Raw genomic sequence first — 19,920 nt, forward strand, 5'->3', positions numbered from 1 at the left:
ATCGAAAAATCGGACGACTGCGGTGGGCCGGGCACGTAGCCAGAATATCGGACAGTAACCCGGTGAAAATGGTTCTCGACAACGATCCGACGGGCACAAGAAGGCGAGGTGCGCAGCGGGCAAGGTGGATCGATCAGGTGGAAGATGACTTGCGGACCCTACGTAGACTGCGTGGTTGGCGACGTGTAGCCATGGACCGAGTCGAATGGAGAAGACTCTTATATACCAAGCCACTTCGGCCTTAGTCTGAACAAATAATACATGACTTTCGGCTTAACGTGTTATTCGGCCAAATAGTTTTCTGCAGAATGATTTTCGGCCAAAGGAGCCTTCTCTTTTTTAATAATTTCTGATGGAATTTTCGAAGATTTTTTCATTAGCAGCAACAAAATTTCACTTAGAAATCCAAATAAATTCTTTAAAATTCCGAATAATTTTTCCTAAGTATGCCGAAAAGTTTTCCGTGAAAATTAAAAAAATACGTAGAAATTCCGGAAAACTCGCCGTGGGAATTTCGTAGAATTTTCCATTAAAAAATCCGTGCAAATTCCAATGAATTTCATTTGGAAATTCCGAACAATTTCTTTGAAATCCAAAAAAAAATGTTTTTATTGAAATTCACATTTTGAACAATTTGCCACGGAAACTATTAAATTTTTTAGAAATTCCAGAAAATTTCTCGTAAATATTCGGATATTCCGAAGTATTTTGAGTGTAATCTTCGAAGAATATTCAACAGAAACTCCCCAGGAATTTTCCATAAATATTCCAAACATTTTCCTGTAGAAATTTGTAACAATTTGTCGTAAAAATTATTATCAGCTTCTCATGTAAATTTCAAACAATTTTTCTTGTGAATTCCATAGAGCTTCTCTTGAAAATTCCAACGAATTCTCGAAACTTCAAAGTAGTGCTCGTGGAAAATCCAAAAATAATTACCAAATGAGTTTTTGGACAAAAAACTGGGGAAGTTCATTAGTTTCTTCCAGCGGAATTCAAAAAAATTGCCACGCCGATTCACGCCGCCGCCGCCGGCTAAAATGCCTTTCGGCGTGACGCTGAAAACGCCGCCGCCGCCGACCAAAATTTTGACAAACGCCGCCGCCGACTATTTATGGACCGGCGCACACCTCTATCCTAAACTCTGTCCCTTCCTTAACTTTTTGACTGTGCTCGAAGGTCAATATTGTCATTTTTTTTAGCTTCCAACCGATTCTCCTAATTTTGGGTAATTTGGTAAAACTCACCGAGATCTGTCCCCTTGGTGAAAATTCGCTTGAAAAGTCTTGAAGATAAGCGCTACTTGTACTTTTATCAAAAACTTACGTTGTCTGTGCTATGGGGTCATTTAACTTTTTACTTACATAACTTTTCTATTGTTTGGACAATTTTGGATTTTTTTAGGTGTTTCAATTTTTTTATCTTCGTTCAAGAGATTTTCGGCCCTTGACTGGTTCATCTCTATCTTTCAAAGATAATTTATTCATTTTTCAGAACGTTACATAAGATTGATTGAAGGTGGGCCGGTATCTCACGGAAAGGGGTTTTTGTTAAAAAGGGTTTTTTGTTTTTTTTTTGCAAAAACAGTGATTTTTTATGCTTATTTATTTATATCTGAAAATCCTACCCATTTTTAAACTGCACCTTTTCCATATTCTTATCGCACAAATTTGACAACGTAAGTTGTTTCGAGCACAGACAGAAAGATAAATATTGTAAATCTATCCTCAAGTCACCACGAGTACGTTAGCTTATGTCCCTATCTTACTAACTTAATAATAAAATGATATAGATTGTACAATGTACATAACACAATGAACCGTGGCTCCGTGAAGTGTTCTACACGTCTGAGCCTACCAAATAAACGAACTTGGAAAAAAAATCATAGACGAACAAAAGCTTAATACATTCCGGGAATATAAATAACTGACCCTTTCGAGAGGCGCTGGATGAATATAAATAAGCGTCGTGACGTTAGGTGTGTTAAAGTGATGAAAAGATATGCGCTTTCTAATCTGATGTCACACAGAGCTCACAAAAATCCTTCAAAAGTGAGACTCTATCCTTCAAGTGTGAGACTCCCTGACAGGGACAGAAATATCAACTTTAGTAAAACTTGCTTCGATACTTAGTAGGCAGCTAGTCGACCTCGCACTTGTTTCGCATTGATCAGACAACATGAAAATCCGATTTGCTCTCCGCTAGATTTGCTGATAACAAACTCACACTGTTGTGCAAGGCGGATATGTAAAATATCAACAAACAATCCAACAAAACAAGCGTACTATGAAAGAGCTTCCAAAACACTTTCAACTTTAAGTAAATCAACAAAGAGGCTCGACGTTCCTCTTTTCGGCACTCGGTTCTTGTACTTCGATGCTGTTTGTTTGTTTTGTCGTCAGCCACCGACACGGATCCGGGTATATGGGGGCTTCCAGTTGGACCAGAGTACAAACACCCTGCTGCGCCATCATCGATCGCTTGAGTTGACTATTTGTCCCTCGTCAAATGTCCAACGCTGAAATGGACATTTCACTATCTGCGAAAGTTATAGTCACATAACATTCACATTTACATGGACATGGACGGACTGTGCGGCAGGACGATTGTTGATATGTGAGATTTCTCAACTGCCTCGAATTTCCAATTTCCTTTTCAGGAAAAGCATTCACCCAGCATCATCCGTTCGTCCATCCTCCATCCATCTATAGTCGAGCACAAATCATCGTCAAGTTATTGGTAAAGTGGAATTCTTCCCTTTGCCCGGCTTGTTCTTTCAACGGGTGTGCTTCCCGATGCTAGGACGAGAATCAGGGAATATAGTGAAGACTATTGGACATTGGTGCGAGATATAGACCAAGTGCACACAAGCGAGACTTTGAATTCATTTCCTAAATTGATTGTATTTTAGTAGGAAGGAACTTCCCTACCGGTTGAGCCCCGGACTCGACTGCCGAGACGGACAACGCTCGGTTGATCCATCTCACGTCGAAAGAATGGGAACGAAGCAGCAGAGCCGGAAATCCCTGTATTTATCGGTGTCCGGTTTAAAGCGCACGGGTTGGTTTGGGATTTTCGGCGGATGGATGTTGTTTGGCGTTTGGATCTAAGTGATTCTCGATTTGGTTTCTAAGATAATATTCATGAGTCGATAGATTGCTTTACTCAAAGATTGTTTCTGTTTGGCAAGCTATTTCATTGAATCAGATTTTTCAATGATACTCATATTAAAGCATCGATTTTTGCTTAAAACTAATGTAACCTTATTCGAAGAGCGAAGTTTTTGAAAAACACAAGCATTTTATCTAACACCAGTGTAAAATTATACCAAAAGAATATTTGAAAAACAATGCACTTCAAGATAAAATCGAATCTAGATGAAATTTAGTTCTTATTAAATTTACCTTCGTGGCATTTTCGCTTTCACGATCTGAAAACGATTCATCATCTGTGTCTGGAGCTTCTGGAAGGTAGAGTTCAGTATCGAACTACACACTTGGTTCATTTGATGCGATATCTGAAAAGAGATAATCATATGATGCACTGTTAGTGGATTGTACAAACAAACTTTGGTAAGATAATTTGAACAATGGGCATGGTGAATATGCGACAATAATGGGAAATCCAATTAGTGGCAACACATATCTATTATCCATCCCCATCGCATATTTCAATAGATTAATTATAATTACAAGCCACCACATCTGACGCCAGCGAGCGTTTGTGCTATGGAGGCGCATCCGATGCGGATCGACAAACAGCAAATTATCATTATCGTTGTCATTGGCATTGTCAGGGTATAAACACAACACCGCTGTGATGATGTCGCTGATGATGATATAATGTTGGAAAATAGTAACAGTCAGTCCAACATTCCGCTACGAGGAACGGTTGTTATCGAAACGTCATACGAAACGAGAAATAGTAGCAAATAATTATTTGTTCAATGCACACTGGTGGGGGAGTGTGGTTTTGTGTCAGTTACTGTCGAGGCTGACATGCATCAAAATAAAACATCGTTTGAGCATATTTTCAGGATTACAAAGAATTGAGACATACATAGAGAAGTTATGTGAAATCTAGGTTCAACTTAAACAGAATAAGTCAAGATCTTGCTCAAAGATCGCGAAAGGGAATCCTAAACATTATATGTACGATACTAGCTGAATGTACCGGCCTTGTTCGGAATTGCCAGTTTGATTCGCAGTTTCTGTTACAATCGGAAAATGATAATACCAGTTGGTCAACAGGGTCATTGTGTTTCATTATTGATACTTCACCATTTGATGAGTGGGGCAAAAGATAGGTGACAGAATAATGATCAAAAGAAGGCAGACTTAACTTTTGAAAACGTTAATTCCGCGAAATAAATATAATCTTGTTATATTCTAGAAAATAACATTTCTGATGGAAAGAAGAGAGAGCTGAGGAAGTGAAAGAGGGAGGTTACGAACTTAAGCTGCACAGACTGATGATATTCTTATAACTATTGTAATTGGCTTATGCTATTTTTAAAACGGTTTCTAGTTCTACTGATACTGAAATCAAACGTGGGTACATCGTTGAGCATAATAAAGCATTTTCCCAACGGGTGGTTTTGTCAAAACATAGTGCGATGCCGATTAGTATAAAATAGGATACGTTGGCGGGAACGACGTGCTGGAACATAGAAGTTCGTCTGACGTAGAATATCTTGGCAGTCTACCCGGTTGCCAATAGTATCGAGGGCAAACATCCTTTGGAGGAAAGACCGACGCGACGTTGGCGTAAGGTCTCAAGCTTTATTAACTGACATCGGTTTACGTAGGGGGAAAATGGAGCGGATCGTCCCATTTTTAGAAATGTAAGTTTTTTTTCATATATTTATGTTTTCGGATGTATTTACGGTCCATGTCGAATTCTAATGAAATATTACTCTTAATTGCGAAGTTGATGTTTCACATTGTTGAATCAATTTGCCCCGCAACACGTGTTTCTATGTTCCCCGATGGATTGAAAATTCGGACTCAAATTGAACGAATTAAATCTAAAGAAAAAACAGTTCTTCCGTCAATTTTTTATTACGTTTCATTTCATTACGTTTATCCGTTTTTAATGATTACGTACCGTAGAAATTTGATTGAAAAAAACTTTTACAAGCAATATTTTGAGACCTATTTCATTAGCACGTCAAAAGGTTGGTTTGGATTTGGCAAAGAACGAAAAGTAAACAATGACAGGAAATGCTTTTAGTGGTTGCAATCTTCCGGGAATGACAGTAAGAAGATGCGTTATTATAACGGAGAAATAGAAAGATTCAATAATTACTGAAATCAGTTTTACCGTAACAGTGACCCATTGACCCATAAATTATGCAAAATTTAGTCCAATGAATCAAATGATGTCTGTTTACAATCAGTATTGTGAAGCAATTGATTTAGCCATGCCTCGTATGAGCCTAAGAAAATATTTTAGGAACATTAGTTACAATAGAACATAGTTATATTTAAGTTTTTTAATGTAGTCTACATTATGTTTGACGAAATAAATAAATAAATAATGTTTATCTACAAGTATTCGTATTATACGAATCGTATAGTTCCATGTCGTCAATGTTTTTCATAATGATTGATTCTACAGGGGGCACAAACTTCCTATCTCGCCAAGGGCACTTGCGCTAGTCCAATACTAGGACTAGCGCAAGTGCCCTTTGAGCGGCATTCATGCAGATTTTTGAAATCATATCTTTGGGAAAACTGCAAAATGGTGGGTTGACATCAAGGAAGGAGCTTCCTCGGGTCGTCCGATGACAAAAGACCGCCAGTTAAGGGTTGTGTACTTAGCTGGTAGTGCAGACTGGGCACTGTTGTCCTTCTGTTCACCAGGAGGTGCAGCTCAAACAGCGTCTGTCTGGTACCCAGCGGCTGATCAACGAAATGCTGTATCCCGTCAGCTATACCTAAGGTGGCAGCCCCAGCAGCGCGATGTAGGTAACGCGACCCCGGTAAGGTAGCTTACTGAAGCCTCTCAAATACCACGAAAAATGGAGATAGAAGAAAAAGAGAACGTTATTTTTGGCAACCGACCCGGCAACGAAATAAGGACCAAGGATGTTATCGATCATTTAGTAATCTGCCTTCGATCATTTAGTAGTTTGTCAATAACTCATTCCAGAGGCTAAATTTCAAAATGTGTTGTATGGTGGACTTCTAGTGCAAAGGTTTATCTACAACTCTGCCTAACAGTTCGTTGTTTGAATTTCATTAATAACGGAGCTATAGCGCTATTAGCAGTAACTTAGACTAAATGATTGCATATTTTGTTATCATTTAGTAGTATAGCAACTAGCACCGTAACTCCTTTAGCAGTGGAATTCGAACATCGACCTGTTCAGGAGAGTTGTAGAAAAACCTTCGCACTAAAAGTCCACCATACAACATATTTTGAAATTTAGCCTCTGGAATGAGTTATTGACAAACTACTAAATGATCGAACGCAGATTACTAAATGATCGATAGCATTATTGATAAGGACTATGATTGGAAACTCGGTACCTGGAATGTCAGGACCCTAAATGAACCTGGACGAGTGAGCCTTCTGGCTCGTGAACTGCAGAAGGTTGGAGTGAACGTGGCCGCTATTCAAGAAGTCCGATGGCCCAGATCCGGAGAGCGTGAATTCCGAGCCGTGGACCCCACGACCAACACTGTATTCAAGTATAACATCTATCACAGCACAGCATGGAGTTGGTTTCGTAGTGATGGGCAAGCAGATGAGGCGAGTGATGCGGTCACGGTGCTCCCCTGAGCGTTATTAACAAAAAAATCTCCATCAAAACTAATACCCGGAGCTGAATTCTGGGGCTATACTGCATCTCTGGACGAAATTTGAAAAAAATCGTAGGGCCCGTTGTGGAGTTACGCCCTTTTTAAGACGTAACTGTAAGATATCGAAGAAAATCAATATAATATCTCGTCTTTATGCATATTTCTCAACTTCCATTGAGTCGTCAGCAATAAAAGTACACTCGATTCTTTTTTTACACGGAGGATGCGTTTCGCGTAAAAAAAGTTTTCAGTTTAAAATTTGAAAATCCATGTAAAAAAAGTTTTATGATTTCTCGACGAATCATGCAAAATGGAGCAACTCTGTAAAAAAAATTTTTTTTTTATTCCATTATTTATTTGATAGGCACTCTGTGTTACTTAACCGCTACTGTGCCGATATCTACTGTGGTATTCTGCAGCCAGAATCCACACAGAATCTATTTTTAGATTTTTCCATTATTCATTGTTGTTGTCTTTGCTGGTCCATCTCGTCGTGAGTCCATTGTGTTCGTTTCGTCCATGTCGTGTATCCAATGATCGTTGCATTGTCCGGTTGCCATTTATCCGGGTAACGTTGGAGGAATGCCTCCGAGAAGAACAAGTTGTCAGTCGTCATCAGGCAGCCGTGACGGTGAGGCGTGCACCCCAATACGCCACCGCATAAGGCTGCGCATCCGGCAACTGACGAGGGTTTTGGTGGAGGGGCTGGGAATCGAACCAATCGAACCCGCGAACGTGTAGCCAACTACGCTACGGGACCCCCCTGTAAAAATTTTGTATGGGATTTTTTTTACACGGCCGTGTAAAAACAGAATCGGGTGTAGTTTGCTGATATACCAGTTGCATACTACAATGATGTACCAGCTTTGATTCCAGTATACCAGTAGACATATCCTTGACGAAAATGTGTTTATTGAAAATGGTATCTGGAACAAACAAAAATTTCAAAACCTGGCGACAATCGGCTACAAGTGCTGTCTTTGTATCCACACTTATTACCTGGAAAATTCGAACCGTATTTATATGGAACAGTTTGTCAAATTGAACCATTTCGAGTACATTATTGCAGGTGACCTTAAGATTATAAACCTGATAATAGGAATAATGACTAATTGCGAAGCCGATGAAAACTTGGGAGCGGCGTTGTAATAAAAATTGAAAAAGTCGGGCATGCTGCGAAAAATACATCTAATTCCCGACAAGGACAGTGATTCTATATTGATGAAGTGTCCTCCTCTTCCACGTAAACACTCTTTGTTCGTTAACGTTACATAAAAGCAGTGTTAAAACGAACTGGGCAGATTTATGGGTTTAAGGTGTAGGGTTATGTCTGATACCTCAAAGCTATCTTAAGCATAAAAACGGCTTCACTGAGCATACCACGATCTTCTCGATGCTGCGCACATTTTGTAAAATAATGCGGACTTGAGAAAGTTTGTTGACGTATGTGTGGATGAAGCTTTAGTAAAGAACAGATGGGTTACTGCTCCTTGAATGCATGTACCCATACCAATATCAATCAAAAACATAGAATTGAAGGGCAAATTGCGTTGCTCTCATTTTTGTTATTTTTTTCAGCTGTAAGCATACACGAGAGCATTGGAAATGACACGTATCAAGTTGAAATCAATAACTTTTATATAGAATAGCTTTTGTCACATGTTATGTACAATTGTGTTTTTATATAAACAAGTAGCCCTTAATGGACCTTAAAACTTTTTTTTAATATGTCATTTCTCTAAATCTAAAATTGTTGGCGTTTTCGGAGCATGTTATTAATAGAGGTACAATTACCCTATGTGAATGACATCTGTGGTTTTTGTTTAAAGGTTTCGAAGCATTTTCAAAATGTTTGCAACTCCTCATATAAACCTTCACCTGGATTCTATGTCGCAATTGATAAGTTCGTTGTCTCCTGGGAAAGTTAGGATTTTCCGAAGACCTCCAAATATCATATCCCAAAGTTTCGTATAAAAGGATTTTTTAATACATTCGGCCATGGGCAAGGATGGCACAAAGAGTATATATCGACATATAGCCGAAGTTGTATAAAACCCATCTCTTGCGAGCTGAAATTTATTGCGAAAAGAAGATATGTGTGCATTTGATATTGTCCATTTAATTTAAATATAAATAAAAAGGGTTAATCATACGTAGTTGGCTAGAATTTAATGTAGACTTTAAAGATGAAGCTAATCTTATTTTTAAATGTTCTTAGACAAATCTCATATTACTTATCGTCATAGTCAACAATTTTGTATAGAATTCTAATGGCTATAACAAAAAAAATCTTTTTTTATCGCTGACGATGCCTTGGAAGTTGAGAAATATGTATTTGATGAGATGTTATACACAGAATTCTGTTTTTCACACGATTTTGTTTCGGTTGAATTTTTGATAGTGTGGCTTTAATTTATAACCAAAATCCATGCAACATGTTCCTAAAAACACTAATAATCCAGAGAAAAGTCAGATGATTATTTATATACGATAATCATTTTAGATGGGGATACAACTTAGAAAATTTAGATCGTGTTGAAACAGAATCCTGTGAATTTCTTTGATATATATCAGTTACGTCTTAAAAAGGGCGTAACTCCAAAACGGGCCCTACGATTTTTTTTCAAATTTCGGCCAGAGATGCAGTATAGCCCCAGAATTCAGCTCCGGGTATTAGTTTTGATGGAGATTTTTTTTTTGTTAATAACGGTCAGGGGAGCACCGTGGCGGTGGGAACCCATTAGCGAACGAATCTGTGTGTTGAGGATACGGGGCAAATTCTTCAATTACAGCCTAATCAACGTTTACGCACCGACAAACGATGAATCCGACGATGTGAAGGACACGTTCTATGAATGTCTTGATAAAGCCTATGGAGAGTGCCCAAAGCATTACGTGAAAATTGTTATCGGAGACGCTAACGCTCAGGTCGGTAGAGAGGACTTTTTCCGTCCCATAATTTGTAGGGAGAGCCTTCACTCCGCTACCAATGGCAACGACCTACGGCTAGTGAATTTCGCTGCTGCCAGAGCGATGGCCATCAGTAGCACCTACTTTACACGAAAGAATATCCGAAAACTCACCTGGAGACACTCAAATGGAGAAACTTGCAACCAGATAGACCATTTTCTGGTGGATGGGTGCCATTTCATTTGCCCTCTATTTAAGAAAGGGCACAGACAGGAGTGCGCCAATTACCGAGGAATAACCCTCCTTAATTCGGCATACAAAATTATGTCCCGTATTCTGTTCAACAGATTGAGACCGCTTGAAGAGTCCTTCGTCGGTGAATACAAAGCAGGTTTCCGTGAGGGCCGATCAACGACGGATCAAATGTTTACCCTGAGACAAATCCGTGATAAATTCCGGGAGTACAACTTGCAGACACATCATCTGTTTATTGATTTCAAGGCGGCGTACGATTCAGTGAAACGGAATGAATTATGGCAAATTATGCTTGAACATGGTTTTCCGGCGAAACTAATACGGCTGATTCGTATAACGTTGGACGGATCGAAATCAAGTGTAAGGGTTGCGGATGAAATATCGACGTCATTTGTTACCTTAGATGGAATAAAGCAGGGTGATGCACTCTCGAATCTACTGTTCAATATAGCGCTCGAGGGAGCAATTAGGAGAGCTGGTGTGCAAAGAAGCGGTACCATTATCACAAAATCGCATATGCTCCTGGGATTTGCGGACGATATCGATATTATCGGAATTGATCGCCGTGCCGTGGAAGAGGCTTTTGTGCCTTTTAAGAGGGAGACAGCGAGGATTGGACTCACGATCAATACCAGCAAAACGAAGTACATGGTCGCTGGCAATCAACGTGGGTTCATTAGTGGTGGTGGTAGCGAAATGGTGCTGGATGGTGAAAAATTTGAAGTGGTGGAAGAATTTGTGTATCTTGGAACATTAGTGACGTGCGATAATGATGTTACCCGCGAGGTGAAAAGGCGTATTGCAGCTGCAAATAGGGCTTATTACGGACTTCGTAATCAGCTTAAGTCCCGTAGTCTGCAAACGAAAACAAAACTCGCGCTGTATACTACTCTGATTCTTCCGGTGGCTTTAAACGGCCATGAGACATGGACGTTAAAGGAGGCTGATCGGAGAGCTTTCGGAATGTTTGAGCGTAAGGTGCTGCGGACAATACTGGGTGGTAAGCAGGAGAACGGTATCTGGCGGCGTCGCATGAATCATGAATTGTACCAGGTGTATAAAGGGCTGGATATTATTAAGCTTATACAACACGGCAGACTACGGTGGGCTGGTCACGTTGTTCGTATGTCGGAAGAACGTCAAGCGAAGATGATATTTAGTAGAGAACCCGGAAGAGGCCGCAGGCTTCGTGGAAGGCCGCGTACACGATGGCTTTTTGCAGTTGAAGACTGTTCGTCACCTGAGGGCGCTCAATGTTCAGGGCGACTGGAAGCGATTGGCCCAGGATCGAGTCCAGTGGAGAAGGATACTCCATTCGGCGTAGGTTCATCGAAGAGCTGTAGCCCATCAAGTATCAAGAATCAAGTATGAAAACTCGATTTATGCAATTGCACTACATGTGAAAGATTTATTTCGAAAATAGTATTGGTGAGTAACCACTGAGGTTTGAACCCACGATCCCAGTATGATAGACAGGTTAGTTCGGAGAATGAATTAAGGGAGTTCGGCTGTGTGCCTGGTGATAGGAATTCGGGCTCATCAGTACCCGTTCGGCTGTGGATGACGATGGAGGGCCTTCGTAGCTTTATAGTAGGGAAAGCACCTGTCTAGCATTCCGGGGTCGTGGGTTTTAAATTCTACCGAACGAAGTGGTTACCCTCCAATACATTTTTCGAGCAAAATCTTTCACATATTGTGCAAATGTACTAAATGAGTCTTCAAACATGGTAATTTGATTTGTGGTCTGGAAATAATGAAATTATAAAAAGCCCGAAAATTCCATTTGATCATTTTACACATTACTTTTCTACTAATAATCCAAGTTATATTATCGAACTCATAAAATCTCCTGCAAGAGCGCCACTTCTTAAACTAAATATTCTAATTTGAACCACCCGTTGTTAAGTATTTCAGAAATAGTCTCTGAATCGTATAATTGTATAGTCTATATTTCCACTTGGATACATTTACCGGAAAAGCTTTTCTGCTTCCCTCCCAAACGGAACTCAAGAACTCGGACCTAGGTCTTGTTTGAAGGTGCCGGCGCGCAGTGCATTGTGTAAGAAGCAGTGCAGTTCCAAAAGTGACGAGCCTTCTGCGGCCATATAGGTGATGATTTTGCAATGCACTTCAAGAGCGATATGCAGCCGTTGGCGTCGTTGGCTGGTTCTACACATCAAACAATGTGTATGAATAATTTTCACCCCTGTCATGAATATTCATTGAAACAATATCTGACCTTTCCTTTTCACATTCATGTTTACTTTCATCATTTTCATTCAGTCTCCGAGCAACCAACCGGTTGATGCAGATACAGTTGAAGGTGGAATCAAAAGTGTGCAGCCGTGAGAGATTCCTTTCTGACGGCGTTTCCTGGGATCGTCCATCGTCGTCATGAAGTTGTTGTTGTGGTGTGCATTCCGTCTATGTTTTCCGGCCATTTGAAAAGCGTGCACCAACTCATTTCAACCTACAGGAAGTTTCCTCCCCTCATGGCTCTGCCTTCGTGAATGAGTTTCTGGCTGACTGCTCAGCAGCACACTACATTCACTCACTTTGCCAACACAGCGTTCTCAGTAATCCTTCGCTTTGCTGCGAACAATTTTGTTTGCGAAATGAAATGGAGAGCTTTTGCGCTATCCCAATCTTAAAAGCATGCGAAATAGATGGTCTCACGGTGGGAATAAGGATGGCAGGTGTAATACACACATGGAAATCTAGACACACGACACGATGAATGCAAAGGGTGGAGGGGGTTGTGCTTTGCTATGAAGGCGAAATGTTCCAATAACCACCCCAATAGGTGGAGATGATCCCGAAAGGGATTTGAATAGGAGGAAAATTCGCCCTGGCTGCACTGAAGAATCGAAAATACGTTTGCATCCATGGGAACTATCTGTGGCAATAGCTGTAGAGAATATGGTAATCGAGGTTGATGTGTTTGATGTGCTAATTTTGTAATCGACAAAGTTGTTTGTTTTTTGATATGGCTCAAGATAATATTCTGTTTGGATTTGTAATTGATTCGAAGCATCGCTAAAAGGATTTTGAAACTGATCATGCTTCGGTAGTACTAGTTTGAAATTTTCTAGATCCTAGCATTAGCACTGACATTGTTACTGACTTCATAGATTCGACACTAACGAATTGAGAGAATGTATATGATGATTATATCATCTGACCTTCTAGAAATGAGATTCAATTATTACCGGAACAATTCTAATTGTGAAAATAACAAACTGAATTTATTAGCTTTTCGACCGCTCCAAACATCTATATTCCGTTCGGGGGCTGCCACTGCCTCTGCTGTTTCTGGATGTCGGCAAACCATAGAGAAGGTGCTTCTTTCTGAACTTCTTAATAATTGAACACACATTTTAAACATACCTCTTTTAAATTATTTCACAAAATTTTCAATTTAGCTCAAAAAGATTCTGTTGTGAGCCCCGTTTTTACCTTTAACATATACGTAAAGGCTATATGATCAATCCAAAACCAAACTTTTGATAAAAGGCTCATTGATAAATAGTTTTTATTTCGACACAGTTGAAGGTGCTTCAGTCGTATTTATGCTCTTTTATGCACCGAACAAGGATAAATAGTGAAAAAGCTTCCAAGAATTATTCCCTAGCTAGAGGTTTGCCATGCTCCTAGTAACCATGTAGGACTCTTCGAATGTGATATATGCTATTCTTCTTAATCGGTAGTAAATACGCACAATAAATTAGATGCTTAGTATCCCCTTTATTATTGTATGATAGCTCAATGTATGCCTGGAAATCGTACTACAGAGAATTGACTGTATTTTCTAAGAAATATCAGTTGCTTGCAGAAATGATATCATCAGTGTACTGTAGAATAGTTTCCTTTCCATGAATCCTGCTCTTACTAGCAGCAGGAACATGGAACGGGTGGAAGAGATGACTCCCTCCTTTCAAAACCACCGAGCGAGCGTCGTCCACAGTCATTGGGACATGCAAACTTGGTTGGTTGGTATAGCAAAGACTTGTGACGTTGTTGGATCTGTCAGAGAGTCTTCTGCTGAATTGGAAATTATTCTTCGCTTCGCTTCGCAACATTCATGTTACAGCATACTGGTGCTACTGCGAGTTTCCTTTGCACTCAGTTAGTGTGGAGAGATGTAGACCGTGTCACATACCAGAAGTAGCAGCCCCAGCTGCCACTCTGCTGGGGTGCTTATTTTCACATAAATAATGTCTGGGAAATTAAACTTCAATCTTTTATTTAATTATAAATAATGAAAACCGACGTCGTACCCGTCGTAAATTTCACTCCAAGGCTTCTTTCAGCATTTCGAAATGCATCCCCCGTTGCAGAAGTTGTCTTGTGTATAAAGCTACAAATGTCAGTTTTTTTTAACATGCATTGAAGAAGCTGGCGTACATCACTGAAGGGTGAATGTCGTTTACAATAAATAAGATATTCTTGGGGCATAGGAGAATTTCTTTTCTCATCCAATGGCTCTACACTCCAACTGAAACTTGGTCTGTTTTGCAACTTAGTATTCTATTAGCATTTCCACAATTATTAAATTGAAAAGTTTACTTATGCCTGCCATTGGATCCATCTAGTGTTACAAGTACAATAGATACACTATGGGAAATTGAGTAAAGAAACGACCGAGAATCGAACTCAAGATTCTCGGATTGGCTACCATACGTCATTACTTGGAAAGCTAACTGGAGACCTCGGCAGAATATATCCAGTTCAAAATTAATCACATCCGTCGTCTACCGATGAATAACAATCAATTAAAAAAAAAACTAAGAGATATACATAATTCTTCCGTTGTGCTCGCAATAACATTTTAGCTTTCACAAAACTGTCAATCAGAGATTTTAGTCGATAGCTTCAAAGTTGCAAATGAACCAGAATGGAAACAAAAAAATACATCTGTTATGAAAAAAAAATCATTTCTATAAATATTTGCACCAATATCAGTGGGACGCAGCATAGCGAGCTTTCACGATCTACGGAATGAATAACGAATCCCGGCAATTTTATACGGCTTCCAAATTGCCGAAACCGGCCATATTCCTCTCGATTACGGCAGAAAACAAGAGGAAGGAAAAAGTCAAATTAAATTTCATCAACGTCACCAACTGCATATGATTGGTTCGAATTTGCTGTAGCACAGTGGGACGAACGAGATCAAAATGTGTCTTTGTGAGCAATGTATGCATAGGAATGCAAACATGAATGAATGGAAGACTAGAAGTATAAGTACCTATCATTCTCAGCAATTATAGGAAGGTAAGGAAATAACCGAAAAACATTCAAACTTCGCAAACATTTATAATTTGCCAACTGTTTGCATTTAGATGTTTGCTTCTTTTCTTTCAAACATAATAAAAAATCGCGATAGCCATCTATTTCAGGGAATGGTCCCTCTGTGTCCCGTCGTCAATTTGGACACACTTCGAGCCGAGGATATCTGGTGACAACAAATGAAACTTCAATCGGGGTTCGAGGGTGCTGTACCGTGACAAGAAACGACGTCGAACAGACGCGGGGCGCAGAATAATAAAAGCCCCAGCTGCCTCGTCAATAAAATGAATTGCAATTAAATCTCACCAATCAATTCGCAGTATACACATACACACACAACCATAAAAGCTTTCCAGTAAAAAAAAGGCGAAAACCGCAGCTAGCGACAATCATCCCATTGCACATTGTGCTCACGCACGTCCATTAAACCTTGTCGAACGGAAAGAACCACACCGGTTGGTTGGCGTCGTCTGTTACGTTACCATCAGAGTTTTTCCTCAATCGTGGCAAGTGCATACAGTATTTGACGTGACGATATTTCAAAGTCCGTTTTCTAACCAAAAAGGAGGTACACTGGCCGGCATAATAAAGTGCCCACTTGCCGTTTTTCATACAAAATGGTCAACTTTGGAGCTCTCGATCTTGGGTTGCCCGTGAACCGATTTTGATGAAAATTTGACCAGAGCTCAAAAATAACTTGAATTTTAACATATCTATGTTTCGAGCATATTGACTCACAGGGTTAAAAATTATTGCGGTAATACCAACGTGAATTTTTGGCAAAAATTGTTTTTCAAATACCTCGAAAACTACATCTCTAAGTGTACAGGTATATATAGCAAACTTTTTGTATTGGCAAAATACGCGTTTTTGCTGAATATGTCATCAGTCTACAACCTATAGAATTCAAGATATTTAAAAAATAAATTTTTGCCAAAAAATTCACTTTGGTAATACCGCAATAATTTTTCAACCTGTGAATCAATATGGTCGAAACTTAGATATGTTAAAATTCAAGTTATATCTGAGCTCTGGTAAAATTTTCAGCCAAATCGGTTCACGGGAACCCGAGATCTAGAGCTCCAAAGTTGACCATTTTGTATGAAAAACGGCAAGTGGGCACTTTATTATGCCGGCCATGTACATTCACATATTACAGATAATTGTTGAAAAAGATAATCGATAATCGAAAAAGTTTCTTTCCTTTTTTAGTATAAATAAACCATGTTACAAACATGTTATCGCTTAGTAGAAAATATTCATGGGTTAGGCATTATGAAATGCGAAACACTGAGAATAATGTAGAGTTCCGATGGAATGACGTATCAATATCAGGCATTCCGTGGTGATCAGGATCCTTTGCAAGATCCCATTCGACGTAGGGTAAGAGGTGGTGAAATGAACAGTTGGCTATATTTAGATTAAAACACAATTTAGACATATGTTAATCATGCACAAGTCTTCCTCGGAATAAAATAAGGTACCTGAGACCGAACGAAGGTTTTGAGACCGAACGAATAGCTATTACTATCCAAAATATTAAACGAGCCCGTAAAAATTGGGTCGGATGTAATTTTCAACCATTTTTCCAAAAGCTTTGATTCTTAATAAAATCATCAAATTGGTTCAAACTACAGCGGCAAATAGAGCAACCTTCACAAAGATGTTGCGGGGGTAAAAGTAGAATTTTTGGTTTGCATCGTTATAGGAAGAGTCATTAATACATGGCATGTATGCAGGTGAAATGAACACTTGTATCAAACTTGCACAAATTTATGGTAAAAGTTGTGTAATTGTGGTGCGGAAGTTCAAGAAACAAACCATATCAAATAAACAAGATTAAATATTGAATAGGGGGAAAGACGGCTTTGGCAGGTTTTGTTCTATTATTGGCAGGGGGGTTTTTGTCGACCAAATGTTATGAAATTTGGCCACAATATTCTTTGATATGCAAAGAATGTTTTGGCCAAATTTGAGCATAGTCAGTTATAAAAAAAAACCCTGCCAATAATAGAACAAAACCTGCCAAAGCCGTCATTCCCCTACCTAAACTTAATTTCACAATAACTGATATTCCAAAACTTTTTTTCTTCTTTTTATTATTTTGATAATTAAGAGCTTTTCAAAAGATATACCAGATTTTTCAAAAGCCTCGATGTTCACGAGGTAGTGTTCATATTATGCGCACTATCTTTTATATAACTATAAACATAAAACTATATAAAACAATGTTTATTAGCGAAAATGTTCAGTTCAATATGAATATGAGTTAAATTGTTGGACTAAGTGGTAAAACTAGCAAATTTTCCTCGTTAAATTGAATTCAACGCAAATCCTTAACGTGTTCATCTCACCACCTAGTCTCGTAGTCTCCGAGGTAGGTGAGATATGTATAAAATGGGCCACCACCTAACGTAATTTCGGCGTTTACGTCGTCAAAGCTTTTTCTTAAGACACAAAAATTATATTCTGCTCATTACCATCAGCCTGAGACATTTACTAACTTAAAGGATAGAGTTGACACAATTCTTGTGCAAAAGAATGACAACGGCCAACGATGCACAAACTTCGCAGCTCCCGAACGTCCGCACTTACCGCAGTGCGAATATTGAATCCGACCACTACCTCGTTGCAGTATGCCTGCGCTCAAAACTCTCGACGGTGTACAACACGCGTCGAAGTCGGACGCCGCGGCTTAACATTGGGCGGCAACAAGACGGTAGACTAGCCCAAGAATACGCGCAGCAGCTGGAAGTGGCACTCCCAACGGAAGAGCAGCTAGGCGCAGCATTTCTTGAAGATGGCTGAAGAGATATTCGATCAGCCATTGGTAGCACCGCAACCGCTGCACTTGGCACGGTGCCCCCGAATCAGAGAAACGACTGGTAAGACGGCAAATGTGAGCAGTTAGTGGAAGAGAAGAATGCAGCATGAGCGAGATTGCTGCAACAAGGGCGAAGGCGCGAGGGCACGAGGGCGAACGAGGCACGATATAAACGGGCGCGGAACAGACAAAACTCGATTTTCCGGAGGAGAAAGCGCCAGCAGGAAGATCGAGACCGTGAAGAGACGGAGCAACTGTATCGCGCTAATACACACGAAAGTTCTATGAGAAGTTAAACCGTTCACGTAAGGGCTACGTGCCACAGCCTGATATGTGTAAGGACATAAACGGGAACCTGCTTACGAACGAGCGTGAGGTGATCCAAAGGTGGCGGCAGCACTACGAAGAACACCTGAATGGCGATGTGGCAGACGAAGATGGCGGTATGGTGATGGACCTGGGAGAACGCGCGCAGGACATAATTTTACCGTCTCCGGATCTCCAGGAAATACAGGAGGAGTTTGGCCGGCTGAAGAACAACAAAGCCCCTGGGGTCGACCAACTACCAGGAGAGCTATTTGAAAACGGTGGTGAGGCACTGGCTAGAGCGCTGCACTGGGTCATTACCAAGATTTGGGAGGAGGAAGTATTGCCGCAGGAGTGGATGGAAGGTGTCGTGTGTCCCATCTACAAAAAGGGCGATAAGCTGGATTGTAGCAACTACCGCGCAATCACATTGCTGAACGCCGCCTACAAGGTACTCTCCCAAATTTTATGCCGTCGACTAGCACCAATTGCAAGGGAGTTCGTGGGGCAGTACCAGGCGAGTTTTATGAGCGAACGTTCCACCACGGACCAGGTGCTCGCCATTCGCCAAGTACTGCAGAAATGCTGCGAATACAACGTGCCCACACATCATCTATTCATCGACTTCAAAGCCGCATATGATACAATCGATCGGGACCAACTATGGCAGCTAATGCACGAACACAGACTTCCGGATAAACTGACACGGTTGATCAAAGCGACGATGGATCGGGTGATGCGCGTAGTTCGAGTTTCAGGGGAATTCTCGAGTCCCTTCGAAACCCGCAGAGGGTTACGGCAAGGTGATGGTCTTTCGTGTCTGCTAATCAACATCGCTTTGGAAGAGGTAATACGAAGAGCAGGGATTAACACGAGTGGTACAATTTTCAATAAGTCCGTACAGCTATTTGGCTTCGCCGACGACATAGATATTATGGCACGTAACTTTGAGAAGATGAAGGAAGCCTACATCAGACTGAAGAGGGAAGCTAAGCGGATCGGACTAGTCATCAACACGTCGAACACGAAGTACATGATAGGAAGAGGTTCAAGAGAAGACAATGTGAGCCACCCACCGCGAGTTTGCATCGGTGGTGACGAAATCAAGGTGGTAGAAGAATTTGTGTACTTCAGCTCACTGGTGACAGCCGAAAATGATACCAGCAGAGAAATTCGGAGACGCATAGTGGCTGGAAATCGTACGTACTTTGGACTCCGCAAGACGCTCCGATCGAATAGAGTTCGCCGCCGTACCAAACTGACAATCTACAAAACGCTCATTAGACCGGTAGTCCTCTATGGACACGAGACCTGGACGATGCTCGTGGAGGACCAACGCGCACTTGGAGTTTTCGAAAAGAAAGTGCTGCTTACCACCTATGGTGGGGTGCAGATGGCGGACGGTACGTGGAGGAGGCGAATGAACCACGAGTTGTATGAGCTTCTTGGATAACCATCCATCGTTCACACCGCAAAAATCGGACGACTGGTTCTCGACAACGATCCGACGGGCACAAGAAGGCGAGGTGC

At 40.6% G+C, this 19,920-nt stretch overlaps 1 protein-coding gene across 1 annotated transcript in view; it reads right to left on the minus strand.

The window, feature by feature from the left end:
• Nucleotides 1-19,920, minus strand: part of LOC134224922 (uncharacterized) — a 356,688-nt gene that overhangs the window by 72,968 nt on the left and 263,800 nt on the right. The window contains exon 4 of the mRNA XM_062704579.1: nt 3,405-3,517. Within this exon, the coding sequence (XP_062560563.1) occupies nt 3,405-3,517 (113 nt within the window). The remainder of the gene's footprint in view (nt 1-3,404; nt 3,518-19,920) is intronic.

Source organism: Armigeres subalbatus, chromosome 3, assembly GCF_024139115.2.
Source record: "Armigeres subalbatus isolate Guangzhou_Male chromosome 3, GZ_Asu_2, whole genome shotgun sequence".
Lineage (NCBI taxonomy): Eukaryota > Metazoa > Arthropoda > Insecta > Diptera > Culicidae > Armigeres > Armigeres subalbatus.